The sequence below is a fragment of the Harpia harpyja genome, chromosome Z (genome assembly GCF_026419915.1).
Source record: "Harpia harpyja isolate bHarHar1 chromosome Z, bHarHar1 primary haplotype, whole genome shotgun sequence".
Lineage (NCBI taxonomy): Eukaryota > Metazoa > Chordata > Aves > Accipitriformes > Accipitridae > Harpia > Harpia harpyja.
The window spans coordinates 77,699,927-77,721,951 of NC_068969.1; the positions used below are offsets into that span (position 1 = coordinate 77,699,927).

Sequence of the window (22,025 nt, forward strand, 5' to 3'; positions counted from 1 at the left end):
TAAATTGGCTGAGACCCAGGAAAAGTATTATTAAGTGGAGACCTTTAAGCTTTTATAAAGATCCTCTAGGATTCAACAGAACTCTGGGTCCATCCTCTAGGTTCCTCCAGATTAGGACTTCATTCAATTGTATTGTCATTTCTTGTAATTTATTAACATTTCTTTGAAAGGCAAATCACACTCTGATTTATTTTGAAGGGAGAGAGAGGAAATACAGAATTCACACACTTAACATTGCCTCAATGTGCAATCTGTTCCTGACAGTAAGTATTCAGTAACTTGAACACAAGGGAGGGTTATTCCTGAACTAAATTCAAGCACTTCCAGTCTCATATGAGTGTTTTAATGTTTCATATCATCTTCCTAGGCTGCATATTGTGTAGTGTTACAAATTTATTAAACAAATGGGGGTTATGAAACTTGCTAGTCTATCTATAGCAGTTTTTGAAAGGGAAATCTTTTGTGCATTATGACATTGAGAATGCCAGGGACAGATGAAAAATGGGATGAGCTTTTTGCAACCACTTTTAGGAAAAAGTGTTCCTGCTTTTCTGCAAAACAGTTCAGACTTTTCAGCCAGTTCATTTAAAAAAAATGGGACCTATTATTCATGTCTGACAGCAACCACAAGGCATACTTTTGCTTTATTCCCTGTGTCACTGCCTCTACTACTGTCTAAAAATTTATTGAGGTAATCTGTGTAATGAAATCAGTTTACAAAACTTTTCATTTTGCAGTCATAATACCCTTGAATTAGGGTACAGAAGAGTGTTGATCTGATACTAGCTTGGCATTATTTTGGGTCCTAGAATGGAGATTTTATTTAGAAGGTCTAGCTGGAGTTTTGATAGTTGCACAAACTGATATGCATGCTTACAGCAGCCAGCCAAAGCTGTGGTGTTACTGCAGCATTAATTCAAAGTGGATCCCTGCGAGAGCTCAACTTAGGATATAAGCTGAGATGAGCTCTTAGCTACTCAACTGGATCCTAAGGGTAAGTGGCAAATTAAAAATTCATTATTCATTTTAATTGAGGATGATTATCAGTGGTTTAGGAGACACACTTCAAAGTTCTTCAGTTCCCAGTGCAAAAGAAGGGAATGCTGAGAAAAACTAGTCTCTCCTGAGAAAAGAGAGACAAATGAAAGAACTAAAGAGCCTGTAGGAAACAGACACTGCCAAGTATTGTGGATAATTTCCACTTAGCAGGCCAAATTCACAGCTGGTGAATGTTGTGTGCAGTCCATGTAGTTATTACACCCATCCCCACCAGCATTGTACTTGACCCCAACTTGGAGTTTTTCCTCAGTATTGTAGTTTGAGATCTCCAAATATTACAAGGAAATGTCTGAAAAAGGCAGGACTGACTCATCAGCTGATGACAGAACCCTGCAGGTCTGTGCTATGCTGATTTATACTATCTAGGTTGCAATGTTCAGTTTTCTGTATGTACTTATGATTTAAGCAGCTCCTAACCCACTGGTGCAATACATGTTTGAGCTATCATAACCTTTGGAGAGTGCCTTTTGTGAGGTGTCTACTGAAATCTAAAATAAGAAATTACAGTAGGGGAAAAAAAAGGGAAAGGAAAAAAAAAAAGAGCCCAGCAGAGTAGCCAAAACTGGAAACAGAAAAGGTCATCTGCTGTTCTAGAAGTTGTGAGGTATAGTCCTAGGTTTATGTGAGCGGTGTATAGCTTGTGCACGGTTGCTCTTCCCTTGCAACATATGGCTTTGGCCTGTTTTGCTGATGGAATGGGGCTTTTGCAGTCTTGCTCTCTGGACCCCGTCCTTCCATCAGGACCATCCAACACTGTTTTAGCTACTGTCCAGCTTCAATGAAGGGAAGCAGAAGTCTCAGCCACTGGGGTTTCCACAAGCTTTGGAAAAGAGTCTATTCAGCTGGTGAAGGAGACAGACAACCTTAGGGAAAGGCAGAAGCCATGACCCAGGCCCATGTTCACCCCAAAAGGCAGTGGCTGCTGGCCAATCAGTTTGAGCAGACCAGCCCCTCATACACGTTCATGGTGCCTCTTACCCAGCCAAACACAGGGGATGGGAGATCAGAGAGGGAATGGCAAGCAATATTTGACATGTCTGTAGGAAACCAGGATGGGTCTATTGCACTAGTTGTGGTATAACTTAGTTCACTGTTCATTGGGCCATCCTCACAGAATCAAGTCCTTTTGTTCTCCCTGTAGCTTTAGGTAGGCCCGGACAAATTTCAAAGTCATTTCTTTTGCTAAAACAGCATTGATCTCTCACGGTTATCCTCATCCATATCTTGTCTATGTCCCCTATTCCACATTTCACCTGTCAGATGCTGCTCTTCCCTGATAGCTTCATTAAATTCTGTTAGCACCAGTGAGATCCCTCATTATGCTTCAGGACAGTTTCCATCAATATTTGCATGTGGCCTTTTTCAGGTATTGGCCTCAACAGTCTAATTTCTAACCATCGAGCCCAAGAGCACATTCTGTAGATGTTTATTTATTCTGTTACCATGCTCCCTTGCACGTTGTACAGCCTCTGTTTCACCCTCAGTACGTGTACACCTTTCTGTTACATTTTTGTTGCTCCATCTAGTCGTAGGCGTTGAGGCCATCTTTTCTCACAAGTTGCATGTCACAGACCATAAAATTACATACACACACACAGTATTTCTTTCAAGAAACCCACAATTTTTTCTCTGAATGAGAACAAATCATTTTGACAGATAATCCTTGAGTTTCCTGATGTACAATTTTCAGCTTCTTCTGGACATCTCCTATTACACATTTGACTTTTTTTTACACTGCTGCATTGCAAAATACCAATTAATTTATCTCTCCATCTAGCTGGCACCTTTCAGGGCCCCACCAGCAGTACCCAAGCTGCTGTGAAGGAAGGGCAGCATTCCCACCCATAGCAGGGCACGGAGGCCAACCCAACCTCTCGGGTTTCTACTCTTGGGCCACAACAACCAACAATATCTAGGTTTCATTGTCACCCCTAAGAATGGACGAGACTCTACAGCTAGAATAGTGGGCCATTATAGAAAACGAGTCATATATATGCAGGACAGAAATGAAATATAAGTGGTCATTCCAGGATGTATCTTGTTTGAGTATTTCTGATTTTCAAGACCTCATATTGGTTAAAGTATTGACTGTTTTCTTGATTGAGTATGTTGTTTCTGGTTTATCTCTCTGGAAGCAAATACTTTTTCTAGACTTTTTTTTTTATAATGAAACATAGCATTTTTACAAGAAGTGTCTGCTTTCCATGAAAAATTTCAAAGTACCAATATTAAGAAATCTTCAAATTTAGAACCAAGCTATCTAATGTAAATGCTTCCATGTCACAGTGCATGCTAGAATTCAGACACTGGGAACGCGTTATTTTCTGTGGGCCATGTTTCCCAGGTGGAATCAATCTGCCAAGATATGCTGTGGCTTTCAGATTCCATGTGGTATCATGTAGTATCCAAGTGATCATGATTCATGGTAGGAGATATAGCACTAATATAATAAACCCAGTATATAGACAAAAGGGGAGGAATGAAGCACCTAATCTACACTTGTGTTTACATACTATAGCAGATAAGCTTTATAAATCCTGCAGTTTACAGCTGTAGTTATTATAATGCTGGTGGTGTACTATCATGCAGGCTCAGTAATTCTTTCAGTTAGAATTATTAATTTTCACTCAACAGTTGCAGCAGTTGGTGCTTGTAAAATAAAATGTTGCAGACTTTGATTCTCACACCTGAGTGGCCAGCATCATCTCTTTTGTTTTCCTTTTCATAAAGCAAACCTTGCAAACCTGCTGTAAATTATGTAAAATGGAGGCTGACAACATTTCAAGCAGAAATGCAGTTCACATCGAGGTCACTAAAATGGAGTTGTCTTTTATAGTCCTTGCAGCCCATCCAAACAGGATTCCTAGTTGTGTCCATGCAACTTGTCCATGCAACTTCCCAGTGTAAGGGGACCCTTGAAATCTCTGGCTCAAGATTTTTGAAAACAAAATGAACAAAAGTCAAGACTTGATGTGTGGAGTACCTGTGGTGGACTCTTCTAGCCTGGAGAACAGGAGGGACATAGCTGTTGAGCATCACCCCAGCAGGGTACCTCCATACAGTTGAGGTCACAGCCTCTGCATCAAGGCAATAGCTCTTCTCTTGCTGTATGAAAATGTTTGCTTTCTTTCCTCATTGTCTCTCCTTCTAGTTCTACTAAAAGAATTAATCTGTTGAATTCAGTCTCCGGCAGTGCTTCAGAGCTGTCAGGTCTCACAGAAATGTATCATGTTTTGGGTACAACACAGTATCTGTGCCATGTGACAGGACAGGTTTACATTAGATGTCAGTACATTATTCCCAGTGGTTTAGGAACTTCTTTCTGCATGGGATATGCCGATATGTGTACTGATTCCAACGTCATTAGCAAAAAGATGCTAAAATCTGAAAATGCCAGAAAAAAGGTTGTGGTCTTTGAAACCCTTTGAAAGTGATGTTCTTTGCTCTGCCTGGATTGGATCTTCTATTGCTGGACCATCTGAGAAGCCAAGACAAGCTTATACTTCTTTTACTTTTTGCATCATGTCAGCTCTGCACAGCCAGTGTATGCTATATTTGCATAAAGCTCCTTCCAGGGACTCCACCATTGAGTGTAAGAAAGCAACCTCCTCTGCTGCTGATGATGAATGAGCAGTCCCCTCCTCCCCTGAGACCCAGTGTACCCTTTCCATCACACACTCAGCCTTGCCTAGCCTGCGGTGCAAGAGTTTCAAGTCTGTCTTGCACCTGATTCTTCTCTGGATGTCAGCATTCGGAGCTGCTGCTTGCTGCAATTGCCCTAGGCCTTCACACATCTAAATGGGTTTTAATGTCAGCTCAACATAAGCCCAAGTACATAAGGGAAAGATGTATGGGGGTAAAACACAGAATGCCATCCCTACAAAACTCTGAAGAGTTTGTCAGCTCTTCGGTCCTAAGGTAAATACATAAATGGTGGGAAAAGGAGTGGAGCTGAGGATCTTTGCAGTAATGTAAAACTGCTAATCAGGTATATTTTGAGGTCAGTGAAATGAAAAGGTCTTATTTTCAGGTTGTTGTCATCAGGTCACCTTACCTGATTCAAAATCTCTCTATGCAGTAATATTAAAGTATTTGACGTGTTTATTGTAAGCATTTTCTTTATGTCAAGAGTGTGAATAGTTCCAGCTGTTGTAACAAATGAGGAGGCTAGGAGAGCTGGGCTAGGAAGCACGAGAGAGAAAAAGGCCAGCCAATGGGTATAGAGAGCAAAATCCTTCACCATTCAGGCTGCGGAATTGTCATACAAGTTGAAATCATACTTCTTTCACTGGTGTTCAGATAAAAGGCCTAAATGTTCCTCTGCCCACACCTCAGTTCTGTCTGGTTAAATCCTTCCAGGAGCATAAGTGATAAAACCTATAGCTTGAGCTTAACTTCTGCAGTCAGGTTTACCATGGCTAAGGATGTTTCCAGAAAGATGATGTTAAAACTGTACTTTAAATAGAACAATATGGGGGTAAACATCTGAAATTTATCTTTCTAAAGAAGGTGGGGTTTCCTTGCTTTTCTTGGTTAGACAAATGCAAATAAAATTTGTTGATCCTTTAAAAAAAATCTGTTTGAATTCATCACCCCTTTATTTGAACATGGCCATTTATCTGTAAGGTTTTTACTATGAAATGCAACAGCTTACCATCATGGGTTAAGACTTGCATCCAACCTTTCAAAAAAACCAATGGATAGATTCCTGTACTCATTAATATACTGATAACTTTTAGTTATCTTTATGCCTGAGTCAATTCTTCCATCAGAAAACCTAAAAACAGTGTTGACCTTTAAAGAGATACCTGTAAAGATTGAATTGAGCAAGTTTTATTGTTCCTACAAAAACCTGGAACTCTTTTGTGTTTTCTTCAACACCTTTCCACTGAGTCTCAGCTTATTAACTGTGAAAGTAGCGCAGGCATCTCTCCTTTAAATAACACTCCTATAGCAGTGTTTGCAGGGACCATATGCATGTTTACATTCATTTTTCAGCTTTCCATCTTGCTGGTGTTTTTAAATTCAGTCAAAATTTGGCCAAAGAAACAGGCTTCTTTTGGGACTCCAAGCACCAGATCCACCTGCTGTATGCAAACAGCTGAGGATGTGAATGAGTAAATGATGACATTCCTAGTTCTTTCTAATTCCCATGCTCAGGTTTGGCTAATGCATTGTCAATGTCCTTTCCTTTTTTGACAAACATGTTTCCTGTGAAATGACAGTTCTGCCACAAGGGCTTCAGTTCAGTTCTGTGACTTCAACTTTGCTCCATTGTTTAAAAGGTATTCAGCTTAAGTGATGTCTTCAGGCTGAAGCACTGAGCTTCATTAGACATATACATCTCAAAGCTGCAAAATAAGAAATCATCACATTTCTATAGCATGTTTTATCAAGACATTTCAATTTCCAGTGCTAATGAATTCGTGCTAGAAGTTCTTGTGAAAATCTTTTTAATCCACTCAGGTTGCTTAAAGGGCAAAGATCTACTTTAAAATACTTCCCTGAGAAGTTTACTCTTAGTTTCAGTGGGATCTCAGGACAGCACTGAATGCTTCCCTTTCCCCTTGTGTCCTGCATTCCATGTTACGCAGTAGTTTCTAAGGCTGCAATTTCAGAATGAATTTAAGGTAACTTAATCCTGTATGTGAGATCTATTACCCCCCCATCTCACCTTCTAAAACCCAGCATACTAGTTCTAGCTTTCACCCCTTGCTAGCACCATTCTCAATGTTTATGTTCATCAAGCTAAATCAGAAATTGACCCAGCTGAAAACTTGAGAAAAAAGAGAAGAGACTTGTTTCCTTTTTCTCTGATATGAGTCACCCCAAGGTAATGCAAATGCCATCAGGATTGAGCATTCAGAGCTGGGCAGCTGCACAGGCTTGGAGCAGACAGAAGTGGTCAAGTAACCAGGGTCTCCAAATGACATGTATTTAAACACAGAAAAAAAAAAAAATCACTTTCAGAATAAGAGAGTCTGAATATTTTCACAAGATTTGTTGTTATTCTCACATGCAAATCCACTATTTATCAAACATCATTTGGCTTTGGGTTGAATACTGAAATATTTTGCAACAGTCATCTTCGGAAATGAAAAAAAAATGAGAAAGGTAGCATTGGAAAGAAAAGATTTTTTTTTTAAATCTGCATTTTCCAACAACTTTATAATGTTTCCAATATTTTGCTATTGCAAATCACTGTTCACTGTTTCATGGAAGCTATTTTTTATTCTCCTCTTCGCAGATCGAATTGCACAGAATATCATTAAATCTCATTTGGAGACATGTCAATATACAATGGAGGAACTACACCAGCTAGCATGGCAGACCCACACATATGAAGAAATTAAGGTTTACCAGAGCAAGGTACAATCCTGTAATATGCTTTTTCTTCTGTTCCTTATGGTTTGAAATTGTGATGTATTTGGCAAGGATATACTGATGAGTTTCATATAGGCCAAAATAGGCTTTTAAATATCTTTGAGGAGCTGGTTAATAAAAGCAAAGGAGTGACACTACGTAAAAAGGAGCAGCAGCTTTCCAGCATGTTGGGATGTTTGCTAATATTGAAGCTTAGGCATGGTTATGGAATCCAGCTTTCCGTGCTTTGCTTGTTATCACACGTCTAAACTTCATGCAGAAATTTGGTTGTCTTCAATAAGATCAGGATGGGATCCTCTGTTGTAAGGATTTTAAGAAAATAAGACAACCTAACTTTGTTTCCCTATAATTTTGAAAACACATCCCCTTTTCATGCGAATAACAAATATCTGTCACTTATAGACAATAGACAATGACAAAACTGAAAGTACTCCTTAAATTGAAGTTGTTCAAACTGGGTGGAAAAATTATGTCATTACACTACATTTTTGTTCTACCTCTGTGATTCTCAGGTCAAATTCAGACTATTTACTACTGGCAACTCTTCAGATGTAGTCCAGTCAACAGAAATCTTTGTGCCTCTTGTGCTGGCATCACTAGCAATGATTCTTCAGTCAGATTTCAGTTGGCACATAGCTGGTCACACAAGACAGAAGAGACTCCAGCTTGTTCTTTGAAAGCTGAGGGGCTATGCAGTACTAGCAAGAATAAAAACACACCACAGCTTGCAGAGCTATGGCATGCAAACCAAGAGCATCCATTTACATTTACACACTTGTGTGTGTAAGGAAAATTATTATCAAGGAGACAAAATTTTGATGCAATCAGTGTTCAGATTGAAATGATACTTTAATTATATATTATTTTAAGTTTCAAACTTGCAAAAATATTCTGTTGGATTACTTAATACCACTGTGCCACTTCTTCCTTAAGAGTACTCTGGGATGTTTACATTGTTTGTGTCACTGTTCTTCTATCTTGCATAAAATCAGACATTAGAATCACATTTTAGTATTGGACAATGTGTTCTCCCCCTTTGAAGACGCAATGCCAGAGTTCAGATCACTGGGGCAATCGACTTGTGAAAACAGCCTTCTAATGCACAGTGTCGGGTACCTTGAGAAGCAGAGATGCTGCTAGCTCTGCCTGGGGTTGGGGTGGAGTCTGAGGAGTGTGCCTTTCTGCAAGGCCACCTGAAGAACTTAATGCACTGACAGACCCGCTTGCTCACTGCTTTGCTTTTCTGTGTGTGTTTTCCTGGAAGACCAGAGAAGCTCTGTGGCAGCAGTGTGCCATTCAGATCACCCACGCTATCCAGTACGTGGTGGAGTTTGCAAAGCGTATAACAGGCTTCATGGAGCTCTGCCAGAATGACCAAATTCTCCTCCTTAAGTCAGGTGGGTAAACACCGGAGGCTTGAGACAGGTTTAGCACCCAGCACATTAGAAATGTGTTCTGCTGTCTCGTTCTGCAAATCATTTTAATTTTGAAGGAGCCCTAATTTCAGTCTGTTTCATTAACTACATTAACTCTTCTGTATTTTTCCACATTAATCATGTTACTGCCTTCTGATCCCCTTCCCTCTACAGTCGGTTGTGGTTATTAAGTACACACATGCACACAATCATTGCAGAAAGTGCAGTCTCCAACCTGACATGTGGTGGAAGGACCCTGCGAATTGAGCTGGTTCAATGAGTCATCTGCCACCCTGTAAAATCCCCACTTGTCATTAGTGAAATGAATGCAGGCTCACCGGGGCCTGCCTCTGTGGTCATCTCTAATCTTTTTAATGAGACTACAGAAATACCCTCCAGCCAGTGCACAGGGGGGAAAATCCCTGCTGGTGCCAGTTGGTTTCAGAATAAATGAGAGCGGATTACAGCAGTGTGCTCTGGCTGTGCTCTCTGTGCATGCCTGGGTGTGCACGTGTGTGCATAAGGGCAAGGGGGAAAAGGGTTTCCTTCCCTGTCATGGGACTCGGTAATTTCTGTCCTCCCGAAGAACCATGACAAGATTTATCGTGACTGTGTAGTAACACCGCCAAACTCAGGAGGACGAAACGGTATGACCAAGTGAACTGCAACTGGTAATTAACTGCATTTACCCTGTCATATCGGTTTCTTGCTCCCTCCATGTGTAAAAGGCAGGATGCTGTGTGAGACGGCTCATTAAAGCATAAGAAGTGCTTCCTATTTCAAGAGAGAGCTCTTCATTAAGGCTGAAAGCCAGTGTGATTCAGCACTCTGTACACAGAGGGCTTTGGCTCGGTGAGGGGCTGTACTGAGGTGGTGGGCAGCGGTGCAAAGAGAAGGGATGCAGAGACCCTGGGAACATGCAGGCAACCTCCTGGAAAAACAAAGTCATAGCATGACAACCATTTTCTTTAAAGCTCATACTAATTTCAAAAATTCTGCAGATGTCAGTGCACCCCAAGTAACTTCCTTCATTTGGCTGGCAAAGCTAACAACACAACTGCACCTTCAGCAAAAGATATAGTTATATTTGATGTACTGTCAGACAATTCTGTTTAGCTTCAGCCTGTATAAATATGTCAGGTTTTATTTTCTGTTTTGCTGTTAAAGCTGGGCAGGAGTTAGAAAATCAGGACTTTTCACACAAAAGCATGTCTGCAAAAGAATCCTCAGATTCAGAGTTATTCTTACAGGAGATCTGGATTTAGTTAAGGGATGCTTAAAATTTTTCCCTTCATTTTCCCAAACCATATATTTTTGCAATTAGGAAATATAGGGAAAAATAAGGAGAAAAAAAGAAGAGTTCCTTTGGCTATTCCCCAACCTGAAAGAAAAACAAGGGAAAAAAAAAGTAAAACCCAATTTACAGGTGTTCTTGACAGTACTTTAACTTTTATTTTCTCTCTAAAAACACTTTGTGATGTTATCCCCCTCCAGCCAAATGAAGCTGGGATTTATATACACATTGAATGAAGCTGCTTTTTTGTATAAAAAAGGTTTCATTACTGAAAAGAATTTTCAATAAATGCCTAATTTTCAGGATAAAATATTTCAAATTGAACATATTTGCCCAGGTTGAAATTCAGATTAAGTCCAGGCTGCCAATTTGCTGCAATGGGGGAAAGATCAACCTAAAGAAAAGGTGGTTAGGCTGGACCAGAAATTACCCCTTTCTAATACTTAAAGCAGAAAGAAATATTTTTTCTCTCATCCAGAGACACAACATCTAGATGCCGTCAAAGAATGTCTATCCCTGCTGATGTTTCTAATGATTGATGTCTTCCTAAATATTTTCTTGAAATTTCCTATATTCTGATGTTTTGTAGTAATGTGTGGTACTTTTGCTCTTTTTCGTGTCTGATAGGCTGCTTGGAAGTGGTTTTGGTGAGAATGTGCCGTGCCTTCAACCCACTCAACAATACTGTTCTGTTTGAAGGAAAGTATGGAGGGATGCAAATGTTTAAAGCCTTGGGTATGTTGGTCGTCTTCTTTTCAACTGATTACATTGAGCCACATAGTGACAGATTTGTCTTTCTGAAAATAGTGACCCACAATGAAAATCTCTAGTAAATGTTGAATCCCCAAACCTCTATATCTCTATGCTGGAACTGAAAAAGGAAAAAGGTGACTCCACTAGCTGCTAGCAGTGATAGCTGTTTTTCTCTAATAAAAAAGAGCAGCATGAGGGTTTTTCAGATAAATTTCTTACTCTGCCATCTGAAGTTTTAATAAAACGTGAGTTTATGGCAGCAGCCAAGCAGTTTATCTTCACAGTTCAGTTATGCTTGATATATCAAATCATTCCCTCACTAATTGTGTCCTGCAGAAGGCAGTTTTAGCCCCAGCAATGAGGGGACTAAAATGATGAACTACTACAACATGTAGACAGGGACTTACCTAAAATACTGTTTCACCTAAAACTTTTAAGCTCATTTAGATTCATGTATTGAAAAAATTGTGCCATTTCTCAACATGATATTGAGTGCTACCTGAAATGTTAATAGCTAAATGGATGTCTTTGGCCATTATCAAAAATTTATTCAGGAGCAAACTCAAAGAGAGATATTTGCTTCAAATGTATATATTTATCATATAGGCATGTATTTTTCTTATTTGCATATGGATAAACGTGACACTACTTTACAAGTTTAAAGCATTTATGAATGTGCATTAGTTGATTTATTTTGGTCTTCATAGTGTTTTCACAAATTTTCAGAAATTTTTGTAGTGCTAATTAATAAAATTATATATGTGAAATTTATTTAGGACTGGTCATTCATACCTCTTAAATTTAATATCAGTTTAGAAATAGCATTTCTTTCTACACCGGGAAAAGAAAACCCTCTTCTAAGATGTCTGCGATTTTTGTACTGGTCATGCCCCTAATTTTTTGTAATCTTTGTGCTTCAGTGGGTGTTTTAGTGATACATTTTGGGGGTAAGTGGAATTTTAATAACTGATGAAAGGCACTTGGTTTAGAAGTACAGACATTCACTAACAACTTTTTTTGACATCAAAACAATCCGCTTTTCATGGCAGGTTAAAGAGATGATAAATTTCTAGCACTGACTTTGTCCTCTGTGGTCTGCAGGTTCTGATGATCTCGTGAATGAAGCATTTGACTTTGCAAAGAATTTATGTTCCTTACAGCTGACTGAGGAGGAGATTGCCTTGTTTTCATCTGCTGTTCTGATATCACCAGGTAATTTTTCATTTCAAAGACCACAATGATTTTTTTTTTTTTCATCCTTGTCCACCTCTATTTCTACCTGCTTAAACAGCTGTTTAAGCTGTATTAAGCAATATTAAGCAATGCATTAAGTAATGGAAGAATACCTGAATTATCCAAATATACCTCATTCTCTTTTTGGTAGACTGTCAGGAATTACACATACTGGAAATAGATCCAAAGTGTGGGGGTAACAGACATGAAGCAAGATTGTGTGGACAAGCAGTACAGGCTGATGTTCCTCCAGACCACGTACAGAGAAGCATGGTACTCAAGGAGGTACATGTTCCTCCTAGCATTTTCAGGGACCTCAAACCTCACAGCCCTGACTAGGTTATATAGTCCCTAACTATGATGGGCTTTTACTGTTGGTATAAGAACATAAGCAGTAAAAATCTGTGTGAGGTGCAGAATTTAGCTCTAAATGAGAGGCGGTTATTCCAGGGGCAACACGCTTTTTCATGTATTCATATATCATAACTCTGCAAGGCAAGCATGCACCCCATGAGTGCTGGCTGTCTGACCAACAGAAAAGAGGTTTTGTGATTGATTTACTTGGAAGGTGGATCTAGTAGATAAGTTCACAGTTCAGTGTGGGATTTTTAAGCATGCTGCAGAGAAGGTAGACCCCCAGTTCCCACTAAGAGTAACCTCTTGAAAGGCCTTTACAAAAAATCCCACCATGATTTTTTTTTCCAGCTTGTTCTGCTAAAGACTTCCTCTAGGTCAGTTTGCCCTTTTGCACATCTGTGGTGGAGATTACATTAGGCAGAATTAGACTAGCCCAGATGGTGTCAACATGTTCATTGTCATCATTAATGACACCTACTGAAAGGACTCTGCTCCTCTTATTTTCCCTTTGAGCAGTTCATGCAGTCATCTGCTCACAGGTGAAATGGTTGAGCTGGTGGCCCTTCATGGTGTTAGGCCAGGATGTTTCAGAGAGGACCGTCTGAACAGCCATCATTTCCACCTCAGAGGTGTCCCTGTGTGCAGGCATCCCAACTGTGCACAGGGGTGAGACTTGCCTGTGTACCCCAGATGCCCTGACTTCCTCTGGGACAGGGGACTTGCAGTGTCCCAGTGAGTCCCTGTCCATCAGCCCTCCCTCAGTCTGAAAAGATCAAAGCTGTGAGCATGAAAGAGATGAGCAGCCAGTGCTTGCTCCTGGTTAGCATTAGTGGCCTGTTCAGCAGGCTGACTCAGTGCAAAGCTGAAGACAACCTGGAAATTTGTTCGGGGTCTGGGCTGTGAAGTTCTTCAGTAAGATGTTAACAGAGACTGTGGAAGACTGTTTCAGTGTTTCCAGCTGGCTTCACATTATGAAGCCAAAGAAAGCAGGAAGATGATGCTGAGATCCTTGCAAGCAGGATCTGTATTTCTCTTTTGTAACAGCTGGAGGTTTTTTACCTTTTCAGTTTATTTTCTTACAGTTAGAACAGGAAAAGTAGGAGTTAACTGAACAGACAGAAACAACAAGATCATTTCGAAGCTAACTTCAAAGCACTTTGGATCAGATGCAGGCATCTCACCTGTAGGGAGAAAGAGAATTCAGTTATGTAATTTCTACAAATTGAAAAGAAGTCATTTTTCTGTCTCCCAGGTAATTTTGGAAAGAAGAAAAAGTTATAGCCCTATTCAACAAAAGCTGGTCACAGAAAGCTTCTAGCACCTCAGAGTGTCCTGTGCCTTAGGCCTAGGCAAAACCTATTTAAGTGATGGAAAGTTTCCCATTGCTTTTAATGGATTTTGGATCAAGTAATTTATGAAATGTGCTTAGCTGCATGTAGGCATTAGATGGACATAAAATTTCTGATTCAGCTCTGCAGTTCTACATATGTCCCTTTAGTTTGCAAAGCACCAAAATCTCTTGCATTCTGCCAGCAGTTCATGTTGCCTGAGTATCCACATTCATTTCTACTTCTTGCAGCTGTACTAAGTAATTGAAAAAGCTAGCAGCTCATCACTGGCTTCGAGGCAGCTGAATTGCAGGCATGTGTTGTAAAAGCTTCTCCATTAACTCTAGTAATGCACTTCAGTCCTGGTATACATCAGTCCTGATACAGCCTTTCAGAGCTGGGTGTCTCCTGAATAGCAACTTCTGTTTCTGCTAAGTAGCACAGATAAGTAGAGGCAATTCCAAGGTTTTTTTTCCACTATAATCAAGCTTCAGGGTTGAAGGTGGTGCTACAAGATGAAATATTTCAATAATCCACAGTTCCCCATTTCACATCCAAGTTGGCTTTTTCCTACTTGCTAGCAAGAGGACACATACAGTGTCTCCTATTCCTTTAACAGCAACCAAAAATAAAAAAAAAAAAGTGAAAGCGCTTGATGCACGCTGACTGCTTATTTCTGTAGTTGGTAAGCATGTGTATCTTTAGTCATAGAAGATGCAATAAGAAAGAAATGATGGGCTGCAGCAGCATGTACATGAGTGAAAGCAATCTGTCTTCCACAAAAAGACTGCAAATTTGGATTGTGCAGATAATTCCCATTTCAGCTGGGCTGCTAAGTTTGGGAGTGGGAAGGCAGGGAAACTCAGTACCTATTGAACGGACATTGAAATTTGCCATTGATTTTCTTATGAAAATAGTAACAGTAAACAATAGAGAAAGAAATAATTTCCTTCCACACTAGATGTTCTGGTTTCTTCACAATAAAGTGTTTCATCTTGGGAACATATGTAAAAATTAAAAAATGAAGCACTGCTTCACAGAAGTACCTGCACCAGTCCTTTCATCCACTAATACAGGTACACAGAGATTCCCTGTGGGAAGTATGGATACTCAAGTTTCTTTTCTACAGAAGCCACCATCCTGAAATGTGATCTCGTGTCCTTGATCTCAGTGTTTACGTAGTTTACAGGAAACAGAAAGGTCCCATCAGGAGTACAGGGACCTAAGAACATCCATTAATACAATTGCTAAGGTTGCAAAGCCCAGTGTCAGACCTATTTTCCATCTAATTCAGAGCACAAATCCAGGTTTCCCACTTTAGGCTGGACAAAACCACTCTTCTTGGAGGTGATTCTTTAACTTGATTTCTGATTTCAAAGGTTAAAATATTGCAGAAGAAGTCCAGTAAAGGTTGCAGAGGCATCTCCACCTGCAAACATGCCAGAACCAGGTGGTAAGACACTAACCTGGCTGCCCCCTGTGTGCCATTTCCTATTCTGAAATTCTGACTGGCCATGTTCCTTTTTTCCATCTTTCTTTTTCCAAAAGCAGATCTTGTAAGTTGTCCCTCATCTTCTTTCCTACACTACTCTCTAGCCTAGTGGCCTGTACACTCTTTAAAGATAAACAAGTTCAAAACCCAAAAGGAGAAGTACAGAATTGAACCACTGCTTCTTATGTCCCGTATGGGTAGCTATTGACTTTTTCCTGCACTTTTGTGAATATAACTAGACGTACTTGGGGAATTCCAGCCAAATTTGCAGATGGTTGTCAAGTGGTAGAAACCACATTTTGGGAGATGAACTTAATATCCATTGTAAAAGTTTCACCTAGCTCTTGCCATGAATTTAAGAACTCTTGTGTTATATACAGCATGCTCCATGACAGATAAGTGATTAAACCTCTCTTCCAACAGCTTCAGTATATTTTTAAGCTTATTTTTGTGACAGAAAGATAAATCTTTAAGGATTGCTCTCTATGATAAACCTTTTTAGCTCCAGTCTGCCACAATAGACCTTGATTTAACACTATTGAAAGGCATGTTTTTGCAATAGCATAAAATTTGGCACCTAAGCTGTGACATATAAATATTACTGTGTGCTTATTTGTGTAGGTGCTGTGTATGGTCTCAGCTAGTTCAGTTTCTATGGCCACTGGTGGCACAAGATCCATTGGCTTACCTTCTGGGAGCATGATTCTCTAAGCTTTGCAAAAGGATTATTTTCTTTTCTTGATCATCTGTTAAGTAGCTAGAGGTTTGGTTTTGTCTCTTCTCACAGTATTTAGTGATGGACACTTTTCATACACCCCTCTCCACAGACAGTCAGAAAAATGATAAAATCCTGCTCCTCCTGTGATGAAATACTATTCAGCTCCAGCCTCTGTGGCATGTATGCTTACTGAAATGGTCAACCTATATTATTTCTGTGGATTATTTTAGTAACTGGGAATGGCTAAGAAAGCTCTGAAAGTGAAAGGGATTGTCATGCACTTTTCAATTTTTACATGAAGATTCATGCCCTGTGATAAAATAGATTTTCTTATTTCCTGTTTGAAAGCTAAAATCTATACCCAAGAATTGGTCTGGATTGAGGGAGAGCAGCATGGGAAAACAGAAGGTTTAATGGTGCTGTAAACACACTGTATTAATGGCTTTGGGATTGTCTTGGGGTCTGCTACTTCTCTTTCTGCATGTTCGTCTCCAGAAGCTATGACTTGTGAGAATATAGAACTTAAGGAAAACCTCCTACACTTGGGGTTTGAGTTTAGTAGAAGCCATATAGGTTTCCAAACAACTGTGTCTGCAACTGTTATTCTCCCAGATAATCTTTTGTGTTGTTTAAAAAGAGAACATTTTTAAATAATGAGAAATTTGCACTTCAAGACATTGCAACAACTCATAATTCTTTTAAATTATTGAAGAAATTCTTTTGAAGGAAGTAATTTCTCTTTATTCAGAATATAATATTTGGTCTCAAAACATTAGCCTAGTAAATAATGAGATATATTTTATTTTAATTTTTAAATAATTATATTCTATTATTTTCAAAGAACTGTTTTGATCAATATGTTTATTATTTATGTATTAAGACACTATGACATGACTTGTTTTTCACCTAGCCAGTATGAAGTTAGAACAACACTGAGTGTACCAACAGGGAATAATAAAATGGTTGGGCATTGTTTCATTTCTACTCACATCTTTATTTCTAACATCCTGGTTTAAACAAAGAGATGCAGAGCCAACATTATGTTCCTGTACACTTTGTATCTGTTAATTAAACTCTCAGGTGATCCTTTAATGGATTAAGATACTTTACCTCTGAAACCACGTCTTAATTATCACACAGTCCTTCCTCATGGGAATTACGATTGCTGTGAATGCTTGCCAGCATGGGACACTGTGTTCATTCATGAGCATGCCCCACATCTGTGCATTTATGACTTTAGCTCTTGCTTTCCTTTTTCTCAGATCGAGCCTGGTTAATAGAGCCAAGGAAGGTCCAGAAGCTTCAGGAAAAGATTTACTTTGCACTTCAACATGTGATCCAGAAGAACCACCTCGACGATGAGACTTTGACAAAGGTAAATTGTTAAAATGAAGAGCCGAGGACTCCTTGATTGTGACGGGGGGGGGTTTGTAGCTGTTTCTCCATGTATTGCTGCATTAATGTAAGTTAAAAGCAGCACAATATGTGCTTGCAATATATAGAAGTAAGGCTTGTTTTACTCTAGTCCCTGGTCCCTCTTACTCCATTTTTTGTTCAATCCACTGATCTTTTCAATTGGTACCCTAGCAAAAATGAGACTGCATTAAAAAAATAGCCCTGGAAGCAGTTGCTTGTTAAATGTATTTTTGGCACTTGGCTAAAATTTCCAGGACAATTGTTCTTAGCTTCTTATGGTAAGAACAATGTCTGGTTCTTTGGATGGGTAGTTTTCATGCACTTCAGAGTATTGCATTCAGTTACCCAACGTGATGTTAATGCAGTTCATTTTGGAAACTGTAATTTATACTAAATTTGCTTCCTCCCTATTCCTTTTCTTTTTATTTCAATGTCTCACAGTTAATAGCCAAGATACCAACTATTACTGCACTTTGCAACTTGCATGGAGAGAAACTACAGGTATTTAAGCAATCTCATCCAGATACAGTGAACACACTGTTTCCTCCATTATACAAGGAGCTTTTCAATCCAGACTCAACCACTGGCTGCAAGTGAAGGGGATAATAGAATTTTCACGTAGTCATGGAATGCGTCACTATTAAGACAAAAAGAAATGTTTTCATGAAGAACTTATTAAAAATGTCACTACTGCAACACTAGGAATGTCCTGCACTTAATAGAATTATTTTTCACCGCTACAGTTTGAAGAATGTAAATATGCAACTCTGAGTGGGGATGTCTTTTTTCTCCTTTCTTTGTTTACTTTTTTTTATTTTTGAACTGACAATGAATATACAAATATAGGACACTGGGTGTTACCTTTTTTTTTTTTATTTTATTTTATTGGGGGATGTTTTGGGAGACAACTGTTCCTAGAATTTTATTGTAGATATATATGAGAATAGAGCAGTACTTTGCAGTATTACTCTTGCTGTTTATTGTTCAAATATAATTTAAGAAAAATCCACTTATTAGACTTGCCTATTTCTATGTTTTTAGATAGTTTAATGCATGTGGAAGTTTGTAGCTGTCTTGGAAATTATGGTGCATGTATGGAATACACATATATATATATGTGCTATATACTTTTATATATATATATATATATATATGTAGGTATTATATGCATACATGCTGTAGCTTAAAAATCCCATGCCTACTTTTAAAGGATGCTCAGCCCAGCTGTCATGCGTTTCTTACTCTCCAAGTAATGTATTAGATTTACTTTGGGCAATCAAGATTTGCTTTGCCAGTCAGAGTTAAATTATCAGCTGCCGATGTGTAATGACAGGATCACTTCTGAGATATGTGTAATGTAGTGCATGTGTGCAGTCTATAAATGAAACATCAGGAATGTATCAATGGTGCAAAAGCCTTGTCTGGATTATTTTAGTGGAGAGAGGAAAAGGGTTTTTTTTTATTTTGTCCCTGTTACAGGGATAGAGCATATATAAAAGTGAACACTGTAGGACCTGATGTCAGTATAGTATCTGAAACACGGAGTAAAAATGTAGACTACCCCACACATACATTTTTCTGATTCCACACATTATTTTATTTTTATGTACTGCTTTGAAAAGTAGTTGCAAGGCTTGGTTTGTTTTTTGCTGAACTCAGTGGAAAGACATATAGTGAACTAAGTGAAAACCATAGGAAGCCTAAAATGTAGCTCTGAAGAGTAGTGGCAGAGGGAGGAAGGGAGGAGGAAAGTCAAAGCAAGCAATGTCCATGGTTACAAAGGCAGATATAACTATCACTGTTTCTGACACAGCCATCATCTAGATGGGACTGATGGTTTCCAATACACACATACGTATATGTATGTTACATACACATGCATATATGTATGTATATAACTGTGTATATATACATATATAGGGCTGATTTTAGATGCACTTCAGGAGGGGAGCAAAGGATTGGGGCTTTCTTTTTGTCTGTCTCTGAATTGACTTTTGTGCATTTGCTTGCAAAACCAAAGGCAAACACAGAGGGGAGTGGAAGACTGCCATGGACTTAATCTTGTGGATTAATTAAGTTTAATTAGCAGTCATGATTAATGTATTTGGATTCTGCCAGAGATACAAAACATAGACTTTTTAGTAATGCAAGAGGGATTCAGTTTCTGCTGTGGCTCTGCCCTTACCACCATTTCTACCTGTTGTGAACTTTTTCAGAGAACTCTCCTCTGGGGACACCAGTAGAGGGAGTAGAGCAGAAATAAGAGGAAGCAAGCAGTAGAGAAATAATGAAGTGGAGGCAGGATCATGAGTAGATACATTTCTTTATTTCAAATCACATAGAAGTTAGTGCAAACTGAGGCAAGGCAAGGAGGAGCATGCTGTCAGGGAGGCCAAAGGACCCACCATTTGCCAGTCTGCATGGCAGAGTGGTGTCACAGGGAACTCACAGGGAACCCATAGGGACACGGCTGGGCCCCAGGGTGGGTGCAGAAACTTGGCTTGTTACAGTGATAATGCCTCCAGCTTTTCCAGCAGACTTGCACAGCTATGGTCTCCATCTTCTGTTCCTGTTTCTGCATGACCAAATAATTCACAGACTATTCCAAGTACTTTGTGGAGTTTTACCTTGCCATCCATTAGCCAGTTTGCAAGTTTACATACATGTTTCATGACAGAATCCAGTCTAGACAGTATCAAGATTTGTTTGCTCTGTTTTAGCAATGCCAGGCCAGATATAAGAGCAGTTACAAACTCTCAGCTAATACATGTTTCTCTGTAGGTCCATTACAACTTCAAAAAGAAAAAACTAAAAATCTGCACAGCCAAGTTAGTTGTGCTGATAATTTTGTGTAAACATGACATACTCTTCAAAATCACTTAGTCCTATAGAACAGCAATTTCTAAAATACCTTTTTTGCTCAAAATTCAGAGCACGTTTTCTGATCTCTACTGATTACATTAAAATATCTTCAGTTAACATAATAAAGCATTGCTGTTGATGCTTCTTTATACCACTTAAACCCTAAGACTGGCATTCCCTTATAAGGTAATTTACCTGTTTGCAGCCCGTTTTACATGGCAAATCCATGAAAAGGACCCCAAACTCCAACTTCTTCTAATATCAAAAGACTTAATTAACTATATTTATGTACTGCTTGTGTGATTTTATTTGGGAAAAAAATCAAGTCAAAGTGAACCCCAGAAGTGCTCAGTTTTAACTGTAGGGGATTCATGTTTTCCTTGTCTTTTCCAACATAAGAACACACATTTATATTTGTTTGAAATCCTTTATAAATTTATTTTCAGTATGTCAAAAGTAACATATTTAGCCAACCCACAGAAATATAGAATATGTGATAAATATTACTATTCTTAGTGCTGATAATAAAGAGGTTTGTCATGCTTATAAATAGTTCCTCACAATTATGTGTTACAGCTTGAAAATGTTTTGTTGTCCTCAAATATGCTAATCAGTCCTTGTGATTTTTTACTTATGTCTTAGTCAAGAAAACCAAATGGAGGTCATCAGTGAAAAAAAAAACATTATTTAATCATTATCTTCAGGGCTTTTAATCTTTAAAGCACTATTCTTACATCACTGCAACCTCATGACCTTTTCAATCAGTAACGATTACTGCCACTTTTTAAAGATGTGGAAATGAAGGAAAAGAAGTTAAATGACTTGCCAGAGACCACAGATGTAGCAGTAGTCAGTCCTGGAATAAAAATGGATTCTTGCTTTTTGTCTTAAAAAAATTAAGATGCTGGTATATAAAATCTTCATTGTTAATGATAGGCAATAGCCTGTACAAATAATTCCAAATATTCCAGACAAATTTTTATCTTAATAATATGGTTAATTATCAACAGCTTGCTCTATTTTTGTTACTACTTTTACAGAATTTGAGCAAATAACCTTGTTGTTTATTTGGAAAATAAAAATTCGTTCTCATACATTATTTATTTGTGGTAACTAAGGCTGATAAATTTTATTTAATTTTCTGTGATTTGGGATTGGCCACATAGGTAAAGTAGTACCTCTTTTGCCTTTCATTGACTGAGTTTAGAACAATAAATAATGATCACATGCTACAGGCTGGATTTTTGTTGTTTGTTTTGATATATAGTCATTTATACTCAGAATTTCAAATTCTTGATATTGGATTTCATATGTTCAAGTTATCCATAGACTTTAAATAATAAAATAGCATGAATTTGAGTAAATAACTGCATAATCCACTCACGAGATGCATTTCAGAAAATATTAGTGCTGCACTTTATTTATTCTTGGTTTTCATTAGTCCACACTAGTATCCGTAGCCCTTCAATTAAATCTCTAAAACTAGGATTTGTCACATCTGCTCTCTGTAGCAATTGGTCATGTTTGTTGATTTTTTTAGTGACAAGCTTTTCAAATGGGACACATTTTTTAATGATTGATTAACCTGGGATCTTTAACAAAAGGATATTTAAAGCATGTATTGAATATTCTACTTCAAGCATTGGTCTCAGATAATTCAACCACATTGATCTAAATTATCCTTGACATCAAGAAAGCAGATGTAAACTGTTCG

General features: G+C 38.5%; 1 protein-coding gene across 2 annotated transcripts in view; it reads left to right on the forward strand.

The window, feature by feature from the left end:
* The window catches only part of RORB (RAR related orphan receptor B), a 145,807-nt gene extending 124,011 nt beyond the window's left edge, over positions 1-21,796 (forward strand). For both annotated transcript variants that reach the window (XM_052778317.1, XM_052778316.1), the window contains exons 5-10: positions 7,307-7,428; positions 8,708-8,840; positions 10,780-10,887; positions 12,007-12,117; positions 17,296-17,408; positions 17,891-21,796. In XM_052778317.1, coding sequence (XP_052634277.1) covers positions 7,307-7,428; positions 8,708-8,840; positions 10,780-10,887; positions 12,007-12,117; positions 17,296-17,408; positions 17,891-18,046 — 743 coding nt within the window. In that variant the 3' untranslated portion in view covers positions 18,047-21,796. The remainder of the gene's footprint in view (positions 1-7,306; positions 7,429-8,707; positions 8,841-10,779; positions 10,888-12,006; positions 12,118-17,295; positions 17,409-17,890) is intronic.
* The last annotated feature ends 229 nt before the right edge of the window (positions 21,797-22,025 follow it).